This window comes from Calidris pugnax, unplaced genomic scaffold, assembly GCF_001431845.1.
Source record: "Calidris pugnax isolate Ruff unplaced genomic scaffold, ASM143184v1 scaffold178, whole genome shotgun sequence".
NCBI lineage: Eukaryota > Metazoa > Chordata > Aves > Charadriiformes > Scolopacidae > Calidris > Calidris pugnax.
The window spans coordinates 1,672,448-1,688,646 of NW_015090986.1; the positions used below are offsets into that span (position 1 = coordinate 1,672,448).

Genomic DNA, 16,199 nt, shown 5'->3' on the forward strand with positions numbered 1-16,199 from the left:
AAATGCATAATCTACCTGATCCCCAGTAGCACTTTAAAATGAAGCAAAGGGTGGGATAACAAGCACCTGATTTTGCAGTGGAAGTGAATTTTACACAGGAATCATCAGTGCTGTTGGAGAAGGCTGTGTACTATGTACATGGCTGTGTAGGAAACTCCTAGAGTATAATTTTTCCAAAAGAACTCACTGATTTTATGTTAACCAAGTTCCACTGACAGCTCGTTAGACAAAATAGCAGAATATTCTCCTTCCCCCAGAAGTTAACATGGTACCTTTATTGGGTCAAGGAATTACTCAAACGTTAAAATTTGAATGAAAGTAAAACGATAAATGTACAGTTCTTGCTGACCATACACACCACCATTTTTTTGGTTGGAAACTGAAGGAGGTAATTAACTACAACATTAAAAAAAGTGATTATGTAAGAAAGAACCATGGCCTCTTACTTCATGAGCCAGAGTTTGCATCTGTGCTAAATGACTAATGGGTGTGCTGTGCAATCCCAAAAGCAGCAGGAGGAAAGGAAAAATGTATTTTGGAGACGGCGACGATGACTGGATTACAGCCCCATGATAAAAATAATTACTGTAATTAGAAACTTTTCAACTTGTGTGTGCTAACAGAATTTTTTTTTTCATGCTCTAATTACAGTGTATTCTTGTAGTAAGGGTAAACAGTTCTAACTCAGTCTGAAACCTGCAGTTATGTTCTGCTCGGGGTGGTTCTCAGCCAGAGACTGACAACACTTATATAAGTGAAATCTCACAGACTTGACCCTGCAGCATTAGTTTTGACTTAAAATATTTGGTTTTATTTAAAGAAGAAAAAAAAACCTTATTGTTTATGTGTTTTACAAATGCTTTTATGTATTGGATGTAGAAGGCAAGGTTTTGGTAGCAGTGATGGGGGCAGGGGCAGTGGTGACCCCTGTGGATGGCAGCTGGTGACCATCCAGAGGTGATCCCAGCCAGCTCTGCACCTGGGCCAGCGCTGGGCCAGCTGGGGGCTTCTGTGAAAACACATTTAAAAGCCCACAGTTGTCTCCACGGTAGGAAGGACCCCAGCCAGAGCAGCTGGAGGCACCCCAGGGCAGCGCTGGTACCACCCCACAGGGGGCTGTGGCTGCTACAAAGTCCAAACGCTATGTACTTCCCCCAAAACAACTTTTTAAATTTGGTGTTACTCTTTCTAAAAATTACTAGTTTTGCAACGATTTTCAGAGATGCAAGATTAATGCGTGTCTGCCTCTTCATCTGATACCCAGTTAATCCCATCAGGGTTTTTTTTTGAAATGGTGTGCAGGTAATCCCTGACACTGCAGCAGAACTGAACTGTATGTGCACACAATGGATTAGAGCACATTCTTTATTAAACGCTGGATCTGCCTGGCTGCTCTTATGATTACTGAACATGTATTTCATCTTCAGGCTATGATTTTCTCCTTCGGTGTGCAATAGCGCAGAGTCTGGGTGCCAAGTGTCAGGGGTTCTGTGTGCATCTCGTGCAAGGAACAAATCAAGTCTGTTTTGCAGTTGTTCTTTTCGCGTGTCTCTGTAAAGCAGCATGAAATACTTCCACAGCAAAGTCAACATCCTTTTTAGTGATGCACATAGGAGGTTTAATTCTGAATGTCTGAGAGAGAAGAAAAAAAATGGAATTCTTAAAATTGTATGGAAAGCCTACAGTTTCTAGCACGCCGTCTAAGTCAGCACTCCCCTTCTGCCCCCCCAAAATCTAATAAAAATGTGGAAAATAACAGTATAGGAGAACAGCAGAGCAGGGACTGAGGCTTCTGAGAAACACACACGGAAGTGGGGGAGTTTTGGGTTTGACAGCATCCACCCCCTGCTCCACTCTTGTGACAATCCAACTGCCTCCAAAGGAGACCTGACTACAGGGGGTTGGGTTTGCAGTTCTGCTATTCCAGACAGAGCTGGTATAAAACCTTAGATGGGTTTGTACCAAGGTGTATCTTCCTTTCTGGCTGCTTTGCCACAGGGACAAGTAATCTCTATTTAGAGTGGTAACCTCTTGCGTTGCATCAGCTGACTTGCTGTTATATTATAGGCTTTTTTAAGGCTTCTAAAAGAATATGGGCAACGAAGATGATCAGAGGGATGGAGCAGCTCTCCTGTGAAGACAGGCTGAGAGAGATGGGGTTGTTCAGCCTGGAGAAGAGAAGGCTCCAGGGAGATCTCATAGCAGCCTTCCAGTACCTGAAGGGGGGCTGCAGGAGAGGTGGGGAGGGACTCTTTTTCAGGGAGTGTAATGATAGGATGAGGCATAATGGTTTTAAAATGAAAGAGGGGAGATGGAGGATGAGATATTAGGAAGAAAATCTTTACTGTGAGGGTGATGAGACACTGGAACAGGTTGCCCAGAGAAGCTGTGGATGCCCCATCCCTTGAGGAGTTCAAGGCCAGGCTGGATGGGGCTTTGAGCAACCTGCTCTAGTGGGAGGTGTCCCTGCCCATGGCAGGGGGGTTGGAACTTGATGATCTTTAAGGTCACAGAATCACAGAATCTTCTAGGTTGGAAGGGACCTTAAAGATCATCTTGTCCAACCGTCAACCTAACTGACAAAAATAGACACCCAGGTCCCTTCCAACCATTCTATGATTCTGTAACATATTATGAAATAATCACTAAATGCTAACTTTCAGGTAGGGTACTATAGCCTGACTGCATTTTCATCAGGAAGGGTGATATGCAGTTTAACTTATCAAGAACTTAGGGTCTTAAATCCAACTGTTTGATCTATACTATAATGCTTCCAAGGGTATTTAGCTTCCATAATAATCATAAACTTTCAGTTTAAAAATTTTTATGTCATCATATCACAGGCCTTTATTGCAGCAAGAGTCGAATAACGGTCTTTTGCTACAGCTCCAACCGAAGCAAACACTCCCAGATAATCAGCAGCCTCCTGGGACAGAATCAGACTTTACTGCACTCTGAGCTGCAGCCTGTTACTCACATTCTGGTCTGTGACTTGTGGAAGAACCGATGCAGCGTCCTATTTATTTTAACCATCCTTCATCTCCCGCATTCCTGACCCAGAGGCAGCTGCTTTCTCTGTGTCAGGAGGCTTTGCTGACCCGACCAGCCCGCAGGCAGTTCCCTGCTGTTAACTTGCACGCTGTAAGAAGCTGGTGACTCAGTGCCCCGGGTACAGCACAGGGCATCTTTCACTGAATTTTTAGAGTTGGAAGGGACCATAGAGATCATCTAGTCCAACTCCCCTGCTGAAGCAGGATTGCCTAGAGCTAGAGCATGTTACTCAGGACTGCATCCAGGCGGGTCTTGAAAATCTCCAAGGAAGGGGACTCCACAACCTCCCTGGGCAGCCTGTTCCAGGGTTCTACTGAATTTCACTGAATTTTAGAGTTGGAAGGGACCATAGAGATCATCTTCAATTGCTGTGGGCTGACGGCCCATTCACATGCAATTCTCACTTTTGTGCTGCATTGCTGAACTAGCTCTTCATGATTTTTTCTTTTTCTTTTTTTTTTTTCTTAATTACCATCCAGGTGGAACGTTACCAGCTCTCCAAAAGGAAAGAACTAGCAAGAGTAAACTCGTTCATGCTGACAGGTCAGGTGATAGCCTGAACAGTAGCAAAGACTTATCAGACCTGAATATTGCTGATTTCTTCTAATATATACACATTATAGTACATTTCTTTTCTAGGGGAGGTTGTCCCTCTAAAAGAAAACTGCAAACTTAGGGATAGTTCAGCATACTTGCAAAGAAACAAACAGCTCCCACCCAATCTGTAAATTAAGCAAAACTACAAAGGTAGTTCCCAAGAGTATACGTTTCCTAGTTTATTCACTAACCTGAAGCTAATTTAGCTTGGGGGAAACGGGATGTGGTTCACGTAGAGAAAATAAGCTTAATGTACAACCAGAGGTTCAGTACCTGACTGTAGAGTCCTCCTCGGCCAATCAGAACCCCCATGTCTTTACAGTCCTCCCAGATTTGATTGATTTGTTCAGCTGGAAGAGGCTGGCGACTCTCCTAAGGAAAGTGAACATTAAACTTCATATAGATATTCTAAATTAGTTCTATGAAAGAAAGATGTATATTCCTGTCTCTCTAATAAATCCTACCCCCATCTCTGGCTGAAAACATCAGCTGCATAGTTTATGTGCTTTCTAAGATCCCTTTATGCAATTAAGGTACACAAGTCACTGTTTACTCAAAGCTTGTGAAATATTTGAAATGCTGAAATGCTCTGGCTCATTTTAAGCCAGCGCAATTTTTTTTCTTACTTCACTATCTGTTTTTTAATAAAAAAATCTTTCTGTCATTTCAACAGAAATAAAATGTGACAAAACTCTCAATGGCACTGTAACTGAAAGGAATAAAGTAAATCACTAACCTTATCTGTCACCATTTCTACTCCAATCATAAGTCCCTTGCCGCGCACATCTCCAACAATCTCAAATTTATCCCGTAGCTTAGCCAACTCCAGTAGCATATATGTTCCCACATCCTCACTGTTTTTCTGTAGACCATCTTCTTCAATAGCCTGGTTGAAACAAGGCACAATGCAGCACTGCAGGAAAAGCTTCCAATACCGTCTATTCATCCCCATTTAGCTTGATGACACATTATGTTTATCTCACTTCCTTGTCGACTGTGTTCCTTCAGTACTATGATCATTACTTTTTTTTTTTTCTTACAATCCTCTAGTGGCATCAGAGTACAATTGAACATAATATTTTGATGTTGCTGTGGCATTTTTCACATTTTACTTATTATTTCATAACCATAATCCAGTAATTGACATGTGGTCATAACTGAAAAATACCTGACCAGCAGAATTATTTTCATAATCTTACCAGAAATATTATAATTCTTTCTCCAATATCATGAGAAGAATATAATTTGACAAGGCATACCTATTTATATTAGGCAGCCTTTAAGGAAAAAACTTGAATGTTTTAATTAGATTCATCAACACCATGCTTGTTAATCACAGTCTTTTTTTTTTTTCTTTTTTGGTTCCTTACTCTGCTTTCCTTAATCAAAGTTCTGACATGCAGGCACCTATCAGAACTGACACATACAAACCATTTTATGAACTTAACATTTGCATTAAGAACATTCAAAAGAAAAAACTCCACTACGGGAGTCAAAGTGGGTGCTTTTTATTTTAATCCACCCCCCCCCCCTTTTCTTTAAACTCCATTTTATTTTTCTTGGCCCTGACAATCTCCTTGAACTTATTTCAGATCCAGGATCCAAGATACCTCAGAGCCAAAAAGACCCCAGAACATGGGTTCAGGTTTATCATATTTGTAAATTGTTTTTTCAAAGTATTTTTATGATGAGCCATCTTATAAAACAGCTTAAAAAACCCCAAAACACTCAGGAAAGTAACATGAGTAGAAAGAGTGTCTGCTGTAATGAAGTGAGACTAAAGGAAAATGGTCTGTCCATGTCCAAGACAAGTTAAAGAGTGACTTTCTGCCCCATTGACTGATTTTCTGCTGGATAATAGATGAAATTTTTCTATGGCCATTTTCATGAGGGTTTTGTTTTGTTTCTTTATTTTTCCAAAGGAATTCTGACCTTAAATATTTTTAAGTATCTCGTCATTAAGAGTTCTTAGGCATAAGGTAAAAGCTGTGGAGTTAAAATGATTTTGTTAGGCATGCATGCCAGAGAATAAATCTGGTTTAGCTGAGGATTTGCGTAGTTGAAAGAGTTAGCTAAGGCTTTTGTGAAAGTGCTTTCCTACATTTCTCTTAACAAAGTAAAGGAGGTAAGTGAGACAAAGAAAGAGGATTCTGAAAACATAATTAGAGGACTCCTATTCATTCAAGAGGGATGACAATTTTGCTATGGAACTAGGAAAAAAATAAATTTCTGCTTATACATAAGGCACATCGGCCATGTATGCATAATACATGCACATATTCATGTATTTTATACAGTTACTTTTAAAATTGCCCACATATAACTTTATAGTAAGAATTAATGTACACATGTTTCATCTTTTGCTATGAGAGAGTGTGGAACACATAAATTTATAGAACATTCTTCTTACATCAAGAACTGCAGCTCCAACTACACAGGCCAAAGGATTTCCTCCAAATGTATTAAAATGAAGGTTTTGAGCCAAGGCACTTGCAATCTCTAAAAGAAAAAGAAAACACTGACTACTCTTACAATTGCCTTATGTTTGCTAACAGTACTTATCTGCTTAAACTTAACAGTGAAAACAAATTTGTTGTGCTTCAACCCTGATTCTACTGGAGACAATGGAAGTATTCTGTGCAAAATATGACTATTTCCCAAAATTATAGTGTCTGGCAGATACTAAATCCAGACTTTGTCAAAAAAAGTCACACTTCTAACATATGCTGTCAGTTATCCCTTTAAACAGACAACTACAAATTTTCTTCACTAGATTTAGCCAGTCATTTGTATGTATCAAGTAGTTGGCTAACATGCTGCCTTATACACTCATAGCACATTGATTCGTAAAACGGTGAATTTAGTGAAGATTTTCAGCATCTATTGCTAGCGCTACCAATGACTCACACAGTCATTCTTTCTTCAGTTGCACAACTAACCCCATTTAAATAAAGCTTTGCACTGGTATAGCACAGCACTTGGTAAAACAAGTGAGTAATGAGAATGCAATTTATTTGTCAAAAGAGATTGAGATGAAAATCATTAATATAGCTCAGCTGTTTCAATACACTTCTCTCCAGTAAGTAATTATTCTACAGTATATTTTGTAATTGCTCTATTTTAATCTTTAGCAGAACAGAACACTTGTACCTTTTGTTGTAACAACAGCTCCCATTGGAAAGCCATTACCAATTCCTTTTGCCAAAGTAACAATGTCAGGGACTACATCATGTGTTTGAAATCCCCAGAAATGGCTGCCTGTCCGTCCAAATCCTGTCTGTACCTTTCAAAAGAAAAATCCAGAGAAATCCCCATCACTTTCTCACATTTTACAATATGTTTTCTTTTTCTTGTCTTTCTAAGCTCCTACGCTTGGGAAGATGCACTGTGTTAAACTTAAGCTATGAGATGTATAGCATTTAATTTAGATTATTTCCAGGCTTCTGGTTTGCATTCACTTGGATTCTTTTAAGACAACTTTCAGAGGTACCCCAAACCCTAGATCTCTTATGTCAAAAAAACTCACTTCATCTGAAATACAAACGCCCCCTCTTTCCCGTACTAGCTGATAAGCCTCCTTTAAGAAACTTCTTGGGTACTGAACAGCTCCATTAACACCCTGCCAAGACAAAAAAAAAAAGACAATGTCTTCAGAAACAGAAAATGAAACAGAAGTTCCACTATGTGACTATCCTACAGTGAAAAAATACTAGCAGCCCACAGGTAAGCAAGACTGTTGTCTCGGCTTCAGCAGTGACACTGCTTCAGGAAGTTCCTGCTCAGGTCCCTCATTCCCATTCCAGAGAGCAGCTTGCACCAAGACAATGAATCCTGTGGCCACCACTTGCTGGACATGCTAAAAACATAGTGGACAATGTGGCTGGGAAGAGGTGGAAGGGGAATTGAGTTAAAGTTTACAGAAATAGTAAAAAAGCAATATGAAATTTGAAGGTGGTATTAGAAACTAAACAATAGTATGCTCCATACTTGCCACTTAAATGCAGAAGTGTGTACATTTAACCATGATCCTCTGTTTAATTTAACCTCACAAGCAAAATTCTAGCTCCATTGAAATCAATGCCAAAAGCTGACATTTTAAGACAATACATCCATTTTTTTCAAATACTTAAGGTGTTCAAGGCATTGAAAATAATATAAATCAGCAGAAGTGTATATTCAGGATGTAGCTAAAGATTACCAGATTTGAATGTTTCACGCTGTTTTTGCTATCACAATTGAGAAATGGCAAACTACCTACTTGAATTGGTTCAGCGATAAATCCGGCAATTGTCTTTGGCACCGAGGTATTCAGAGTATCTTTGAACTGCTCAATGTACTGGCTGTTTGCCTGACATACACCTGTTTACAGGGGAAACAGTTTAAAGGGAATTTACTTAGGATGACACAAAACTAGCTTCAAAATATGAAATTACATATCTAAGAAACAAGCAGTATCTGACTGCATAGTAAACATCACCTCTCAAATACACAGTAGAAGGCTAAACATTAAAGGAGAGAGTCCCTTATTTTCCCTTAAACCATTGACACTCTAAGGAATGCCACTACCAGAAGAGCAAAACAAACGTGCCAGACAATAAGGTGTTACACGTCATATGAGTCAGTAAGTCGTAGGTTAGAGAAAATGTTTGTGAATCACCTACATCAGCAGAAGGAATAAGCAGACACTTTCTCAGGGGTTAATAAACATCACTTAGGACCTGAGGAATCATTAGGTTAGTAGAGGTATGATGATTCTGGAGAATACAGCTGCATATGTCTATATCGAAATAAAGAACAGATCAATTAGTATAGCCAAAGCTCTCATTCCCTGGGGAGGGCAAAGCTAAAAAGAAAACATTCTGTTGTGTATGCATGTGAATTCAAATAATACAGAGCGCCTGTTGAAACCATGGCAAAAAATTACTGCAATTGCTCTTAAGAAGAGAGCAGCAGAGGAGCTTTCATGCTGTTCTGCGTCTGCAATGTTTTGCTTCATGTAAGACTTTTTGCCTATCACTGGCTCAAGGTTGTCCTTACTATTCATATTATTCCAAAAGAAAAGCTGGAGAGCTGTCAAAACTTCAGAAGCAGCAGAAAACACCAACATTTCTGTTCTTTCAGATGTGCTAAACTGAATTCCACAGCTTCCAGAGCTAATAATGACAAATGCTGGAAACAAATGCTGGGACTTTAAGAAGAAATCTGAGAATATGAGGTGACACCTGCCCCATATTTTTCTCAGTGAAAAGCACATGCCTGAGGTTCTCTGCAATATTTTCTTTGGTCGCCCTTGCAAATACTAAGCAGAGGTCTGCCTTCCTTGAGGAAGTAAATGTAGCCTATTTCCACAGCCATCTAGTATTCTCTAATCTAAAAGCCAAACAGTTTTTGTCATTGACCAACCTGCTGAACAGCTGCATTTTCGAACAGTTTGCACTGGAGAATCTCTACAATGGCTGCCTCCCCATGGGCCACGAAAAACATCCGGTAACATCGTCTGTCAAGCATAAGATAAATAGCTACAAGATTTGATGACACCCTTTCTAAGCGATGCTTTGATCATACTTGGGGATAACTAACGAAAAAAGTTGAAAAACAGTCTGTTAGAGTCAAAGGGCATACGTAGTTCAAGTTACTTGTCTGAAGAACACTTGTGGAATAATACTAAACATCACCCCGAAGGAATACAGTCGAACAGAAACAGAAGGTTTGGAAACAACAAGTTTTGACTGCACCACCAATAGTCACTCAATTGTTGATTTCCTTTGTTTTGATCTTTAAGTTAGTAAGCAGTTTTGGCTATCTAAGAGTAATAGCAACATTTTTAGAGTTGCCAGTGGCACTTCAGTAATCCAAGGTGTGACAAAAATCTGCAGGCAGACCTAGTGGAGTAAGTACAGACTGGAAATTAGGAACTCCAGCCTTCTACTCCTGACTGCTGATGAAACACTGCATGGCTTCAGGCAACTCATTGAGCCAGGTTGGGAGACTCCTATAAAGGAGCCTTCCTACAGCCAGTGCTGTGGCTGACCTATTACCAGTACAGATCAGAGTAGCCAACGACAGATTCCAGCAGCCAGAAAGACATTTTCATTTGGTCAAGGGCAGAGAGATAACATATTGCCATTCATCCTCAACGTATCTTCTTAACAGTATGTCTTCTGTCTTGCTGAAATGAGTGACATAGGGTTTTTTTTTCTTCCAGGGGATAATCTACTTCAGACCAGCTGAAAGCAGCTATGCAGACTTGCCAAAACAAACATGAGAAAAGGGGTTCTAAGCATCGTTATTTTACACCTTATGTAGAATTCCATGCAAGCGCTAAGTGTGAATGAAGCACTGTAAATCATGATCACTCCTGTTAACGTCTGTCCCAACTCCAAATTAGCACAAATAACTACAGAGAGAAGGAACGGGGACCTCGTCACTTGTGCTTACACAGCAGAAACAGCTACGCTGGAGTTCAGTTAGTAACCATAAAGCACTCTGAGGACAGAAAATATATTAATTGTTGAAATATTAAAATAAACTGTCATTATTAAAATATGTCATTATTAAAAAAAATCATAAAAAAAAAATCTCACTGTTAAACAGCCAAAGCCATTGGCAACACCATGCTTATAAAGACCAATAGATGTCAGTCCCAGGGTGCAAGCGCTGCCTCCGTGGTATGCTCCTCTGTGCAAACAAAAAAGGACAAGAACATCACTCATTTTCAAAATAAGACTGTAGCAATATTAGTTCTGAGAAGGCATGCTTCTGAGCTATAAATTATTGGGAAAAATGTACATTGTTACACTCAAAACAAGACGATTCCTACCACCATTCTTTGCCCTGGTTTTGGAAGATTCATGACTGCCCATCGCATTGGTTTCCTGAAATCTCAAATGTTAAAACCGTGAAGTAATGTTTTCAAGGAGAAGAGAACAATGATTGGAACCAACAGCAATTCAGACAGTGCCTCACGAAGTTCTGGTGTAGCACCTGAGCCCTATAGAGCAAACATCTCTGTTCTTTGAATCTTGGGAACTGCTGCTCTCTCCAACAGATGCTGCCAATCATTAAACTACATAGTGGTTTGCTGCAAGTTTTATACACAAATCAAAAGTTCATTAATGAAAATATACAAGGTGGGTACCCAATGTTCTGATGAACAGAATAACAGAAAAATACAGCTCTTCATAACAAGGCCTTTTATTCTAATATTTAAGGCTGCCTGGGATGCATAGTAAAAAGAACTGCTTAACCTGGTGCTTATACAGCACTCACCCTTGCACCACCTCTGTCATTAAGCCAGAAGAGTTGTTTGTGTACCTGTGCAGTGAACTATGGTTCAGGGATCTGGCAGAAAAATAAGGCAGCAAAACAAATAAAGAAAAAATTGTTCAGCCAGTTTTCAGCCAGAGCAGCTCCCTGCTGTGGGTCACTGCACCGCTACATCAGAGGTACCTTTGGACCCTCACAAAGAGGGGCACTGCAGGACTGGAACGATGGAAGGAAGTAGTGATTTACACAATCACACAAAATTGTAGGCATTGGGAGGAACCTTCGGAGATGGTCTACTCCAACTCCCCTGCCAAAGCAGGTTCACCTAGAGCAGGCTAGACAGGAACGCATTCAGGTGGGTTTGAATATCTCCAGAGCAGGAGTCCACAACTTCCCTGGGCAGCCTGTTCCAGTGCTCTGGCATCCTCAAAGTAAAAAAGTTTTTCTTCATGTTCAGACAGAACATCCTGTGTTCCAGCTTGTGTCTGTTGTGCCTTCTCCTGTCACCAGGCACTACTGAGAAGAGCCTGACCCCATCCACTTGACACCCACCCTTTACATGTTTATTAGCATTGATGAGATCCCCTCTCACTCTTTTCCAGGCTAAGTAGACCAGGCTAACAGACTCTCAGGCTTTCCTCAGAAGAGAGATACTCCATTCCCTTGATCATCTTCGTAGCCCTCCGCTGGACTCTCTCCAGTGGTTCCCTGTCCTTCTTAAACTGGGGGGCACAGAACTGGACACAGCACTCCAGATGGGGCCTCACCAGGGCAGAGTAGAGGGGGAGGACCACCTCCCTTGATGGGCTGGCCATGCTCTGTTTAATGCACCCCAGGAGACCATAGGCCTTCTTGGCCACATGGGCACTTTGCTGGCTCATGGTCAACTTGCTGTCCACAAGAACTCCAAGGTGTCTCTCTATAGAACTGCTTTCCCAGCAAGTCAGGTCCTAAACTGTACTGGTGTATGGGGTTATTCCTCCCCACATGCAGGACCCTACACTTGCCCTTGTTGAATTTCATCAGGTTCCTCCCCGTCCAACTTTCTAGCCTGTCCAGGTCTCATTGAGAGCAGCAGCACAGCCTTCTGGTGTGTCAGCCACCCCTCCCAGTTTTGTGTCATCAGCAAACTTGCTGAGGGTCCACTGTGTCCCCTTATCCAGGTCATTGATGAATATGCTAAGACCGGACACAGTACTGACCGTTAGGGAACACCACTAGCTACAACCTTCAACTGGACTCTGCACTGCTGATCACAACTCTCTGAGCTCTGCCGTTCAGCCAGTTCTCAAACCATCTCACTGTCCACATCTAACCCACACTTCCTAAACTTACCTGAGAGGATGTTATGGGAGACAGTGTCCAAAGCCTTGCTGAAGTCAAGGTAGACAACATCCACTGCTCTACCCTCATCTATCCATCCAGTCATGCCATCGTGGAAGGCTATCAAATTGGTCAAGCATGATTTCCCCTTGGTAAATCCATGCTGGCCACTCCCGATGACCTTTTTTTTCTTCTACATGCTTAGAAATGACATCCAGGATGAGCTGTTACATAACATTTCCAGTTGCTGAAGCCTGCTCTGGCCCTGAATGAGGATCCACCAAGGCTCACCCTGAACACAGAGACTAGACTCTTTTCTAAGTAACAAAAGCAAAAATTACAGGTTGTGTTTTGTATGCAAACTAGTCCTAATATACTGTATCAAATCTTCAACTCCTGTTTTACTCCTCTTTGTCAAATAAAATAAATTTGTAGCATTCTCCTCAGCACATGTGGGGCTGAGGAGTTCTCTATTATTTCATGGTTTAGGCATACGGAGACTGTTCACACACACAAAGTGAGTTTTGTGAAGATCTATCATTATTACCTTAAACAGATGATGTCGAAGTTACGAGTATGTAGCCTTGCCATGAGAATAGCCAAATCATTGGCTTCTGACCCACTGTTGGTTAGATAAACCACCTATGGGAGGATGCTTAGGATCAGCACAGTGCACAATAACCACCTTCTTGTTCAGCAACATTAGGAGCTATAACCTATCACTACCACAAGGTGATTTACACTGCAACAAACTTAATGTTGCCCATACATTACAGATGAGAAACAAAAATCAAGCTGATCTACTCTGAGGGAACACAGAAAATTTTTAAGTCAGGCTTTCCTAAGATGGAACAGTGATTTAAAGAAAAAGGCATATGTCTGGGTCAAACTGAGCATGACCGACTGAATAGAAATAATTTTCACATAGGTAAAAAGGGCTGTATGGCATCACCATGTGTTAGTTACTAGGAGTGACATCCACAGACACAACTGTGGAACAGAAGAGGCAAGCAGAGCTTGCTTATTGGAAACAAATGAGAATTACAGGGATATTCTCAATAAAAGTTCTGAGATTTGAAAACAGCTCAAATTCTAGTGTAACTACTTTCAAAGTGAATTTTCAGAAGTAATTGAGATTTTCCACTGCTTAAACTATGCAGATGCTCTACATTTTTAGGTTCTTTGTTTTTAAACTTTCATTTCATTTTTTAAGATTGCAGTAGCCTCACACTCTTCTGCTAATCCAATGTCATTTTACGACCAGTTTATTTTACCTGAAAACAAACATGACATTTTTCTTACTGTTTCCTGGCATATGAAATGGCACATTTATATGTTTTATTTATTTAAATATCACTAAACTTTGCTACAAAGTACTTTCAATTAGTTTCCATTGTAATTTTCAGGAGAATAAGCAAATTAAGGTTGGCTACATAAAGAATAATTAACATAATCTTAGTTCCTTCAGTAATTTTTAAGATGGCAACCCCCTTCACAATGTCAATCCCCTTCACAAGTGGAGGGAGAGAACAAACTGAACAGGAGCTTGGGATATGACGCTTCTCTACGTATGGGTCTAAAGGCCTTGAGGGTCATCATGACCTCTTTATCTGACAGCCTGAAGCCCCCCATACACGTTTTCACTCCACAGATATCATGGCTCACATTTAATAAATATTTTTATACTAAATATTTCTTATAAACAGATAGCCCTTTCTCCAGCCCCTGCTCCTGTCAGAAGCAAAGTACCTTAAGTGGATCTGGAAGAAGAGAAGTTAGCTTTTCAGCATACTCGTGGATAGACGGGTGCATGTAGATATTGGTGGTATGCCACAGGCGAGTAAGCTGTTTCTGGGTAGCCATAGTTACCTTCCTGCACGTGGCACAAGAAGAGACAAAGGGATTCAATTCAACACAGACGTGCACATGTACACACAAACACCTATCCACTCCTAATTCTGAAAATGCAGACCCCGCGCCATTCGCCAGAGGGATGAATAAATGAACTATTCAAAATGTAGTGGAAATTGACATGAATATAAGACATACATGAACATTTAGTGAATCATATTCTGGTTTTAAGCTCACAGTGCCACAGACTAACAAAGAACAAACCAAACATAGCTGTATCTTCCTGTGTTTTGTAGCATAAATCAAACTAACAAACTTACGGGTGACAGTGACCAACAGAGACAGTGGCAATTCCAGCAAAGAGATCAAGGTATCTTTTTCCTTCATAATCAAACAACCACTGCTTATATCCTTGGTGCAGCAACAACGGCTTCTTGTAATACAGTCGCAGTGAAGGAGAAACATTTTGTTCACGAATCTTCTGCATATGCTCGTATGGATAGGACTGAATGGAATAAAAAAAATCAGTATCCCTTTATGCTTTTTAAAGATCCAAGCTAATGGAGCTGAAGTGGATCACACAGATTACACAGTTTTTCACAGAACTAAGATTTTTAAAAATTTTGGCACATAAAGACTTTTACAAACCTCTGAAACTCAGCTTTCGAAATAAGACTACTGTTCTGCACTTACCTCTTCCTTTAAGTTTTTCAAATCAATGATTTAGCAGTAAGTTACAGAATTGTCACACAGCTACATCTATAGGTTAAATCCTGGTTGCAACATAATTGGTTTTTGCCCAAATTAGCTAATTTTACAATAATATTTAATGCACCATTTATAGCGGATAAGCCTGAACCCAGATGTAGTAATGGAGTCTTACTTAAATTCAGTGTAGTAAGTATGACTTACTTTGTATTGTTCAGGTACAAAATCACAAGGAGGCATTTTTGCTTGAGGGGAGACAGAACTTTTCCATTTCTGCTGCCTAAATGCAACTGCAAAATAATGAAAGAATTATCAAACACTTATCAAAGCGCACATCTGAAAGTTTCTCAATAAGCTTGTTCAGAGAGCCCACAAGCTATGATCAAAGCAAGTTTTAGGTTTGCTTGTTTTTTTGTCTGAGAGATTTTCTTGGGGTAAAACATAATTAAGTAACATCCTTGTAAAGGCAAAATATACGTAGATATATATGTATATGCAAGCCAGGAGCCCAGGGTGACCACAGCACAGGCACTGCTCTCAGCAATCAGGGTGCAGTCCCAACAGATGTTAACAAGGTGGGCAAAGCAGGGTGCACTGAGAGCATCCCACATAAGTGGAGAAGATTAATCAGGTCCAGGGTCCACCAGGGAAGGCACAGGAAAAGACCCCTGGTGAGGGCAGCCCAGAGAGCAGACAAGGTGTGCCCAGAGCCCTGACAACTCTCACTGATATCTTCTACCCTCTTTCCAAAATCCTAAAACCATTACACTCTCCTACCTTTCACTTAACTGGAAGTGTAATCAAGCAGCTATCAGTTCTCTTTCTGTGTCCCTAACAATATCTGCCGAGAACCACACATTTATTTTTACATGTCTAAGGTTTTAAACAGTTTCTAACGCACATCAAAACATAAATTAATTAAGAACAAAGTTTCCTGGAGCAAACTACATACCCTGCGCTCCCCTTACAACCACTTCCAGCAATAATGTGGTAATTAATCACCAACAAGGGTCCAGTCTCAAAGGTATTAATTGAAAACCCTGTCAGAATTGTAAGTTTTGCCTTTGGGATCTCTTTCAAAGGGGTCTGCACCGACACCAACAGCGCTCCTCCCCCCACCGTGCACAAACACGGTTCCTCAGCCAAAATCCCCCCGTGAGGGCGGCCGGGGGGTACACAGCCGAGCCCTCCAGGCCTCCCCCGACCAACCCAGGCCTGCGGGGGCTTCGGGCAGACCCCGGCGGGGCGAGGCGTCCGCCGCGGCACGAGCCACCTCACGGCGCGGCGGGTTGCCCGCTCCCACCGGGACCTGGAGGGCCGCTCCCCCCGCCTCCCTTCGCGGCCCCGCCGCCTTACCGCTGCCCAGCCGGCGGCTGAGGCCGCAGACGAACAGCCCGGAGCCC

General features: G+C 41.2%; 1 protein-coding gene across 1 annotated transcript; it reads right to left on the reverse strand.

The window, feature by feature from the left end:
- Positions 1-168: 168 nt before the first annotated feature.
- On the reverse strand, positions 169-16,193 carry AGXT2 (alanine--glyoxylate aminotransferase 2). Its single transcript, XM_014953981.1, has 14 exons — positions 16,153-16,193; positions 15,001-15,086; positions 14,409-14,593; positions 13,987-14,110; positions 12,785-12,879; positions 10,233-10,326; positions 9,052-9,145; positions 7,907-8,007; positions 7,175-7,267; positions 6,799-6,931; positions 6,059-6,147; positions 4,385-4,534; positions 3,922-4,020; positions 169-1,632 (listed from the first exon to the last, which is right to left on the reverse strand). The coding sequence occupies exons 2-14, from the start codon at positions 15,034-15,036 to the stop codon at positions 1,516-1,518; spliced, it is 1,410 nt and encodes a 469-aa protein (XP_014809467.1). The 5' UTR covers positions 15,037-15,086; positions 16,153-16,193; the 3' UTR covers positions 169-1,515.
- Positions 16,194-16,199: the final 6 nt, after the last annotated feature.

Coding starts and splice junctions, on each gene's coding strand:
- AGXT2 (XM_014953981.1), bottom strand. CDS start 15,036: ATGCCTCCTTGTGATTTTGTACCTGAACAATACAAA. Junction 8,008..9,051: donor AAAATGCAGCTGTTCAGCAG/GTTGGTCAATGA, acceptor CCCTGTAAACAG/GTGTATGTCAGGCAAACAGC. Junction 7,268..7,906: donor TTATCGCTGAACCAATTCAA/GTAGGTAGTTTG, acceptor TTGTCTTGGCAG/GGTGTTAATGGAGCTGTTCA.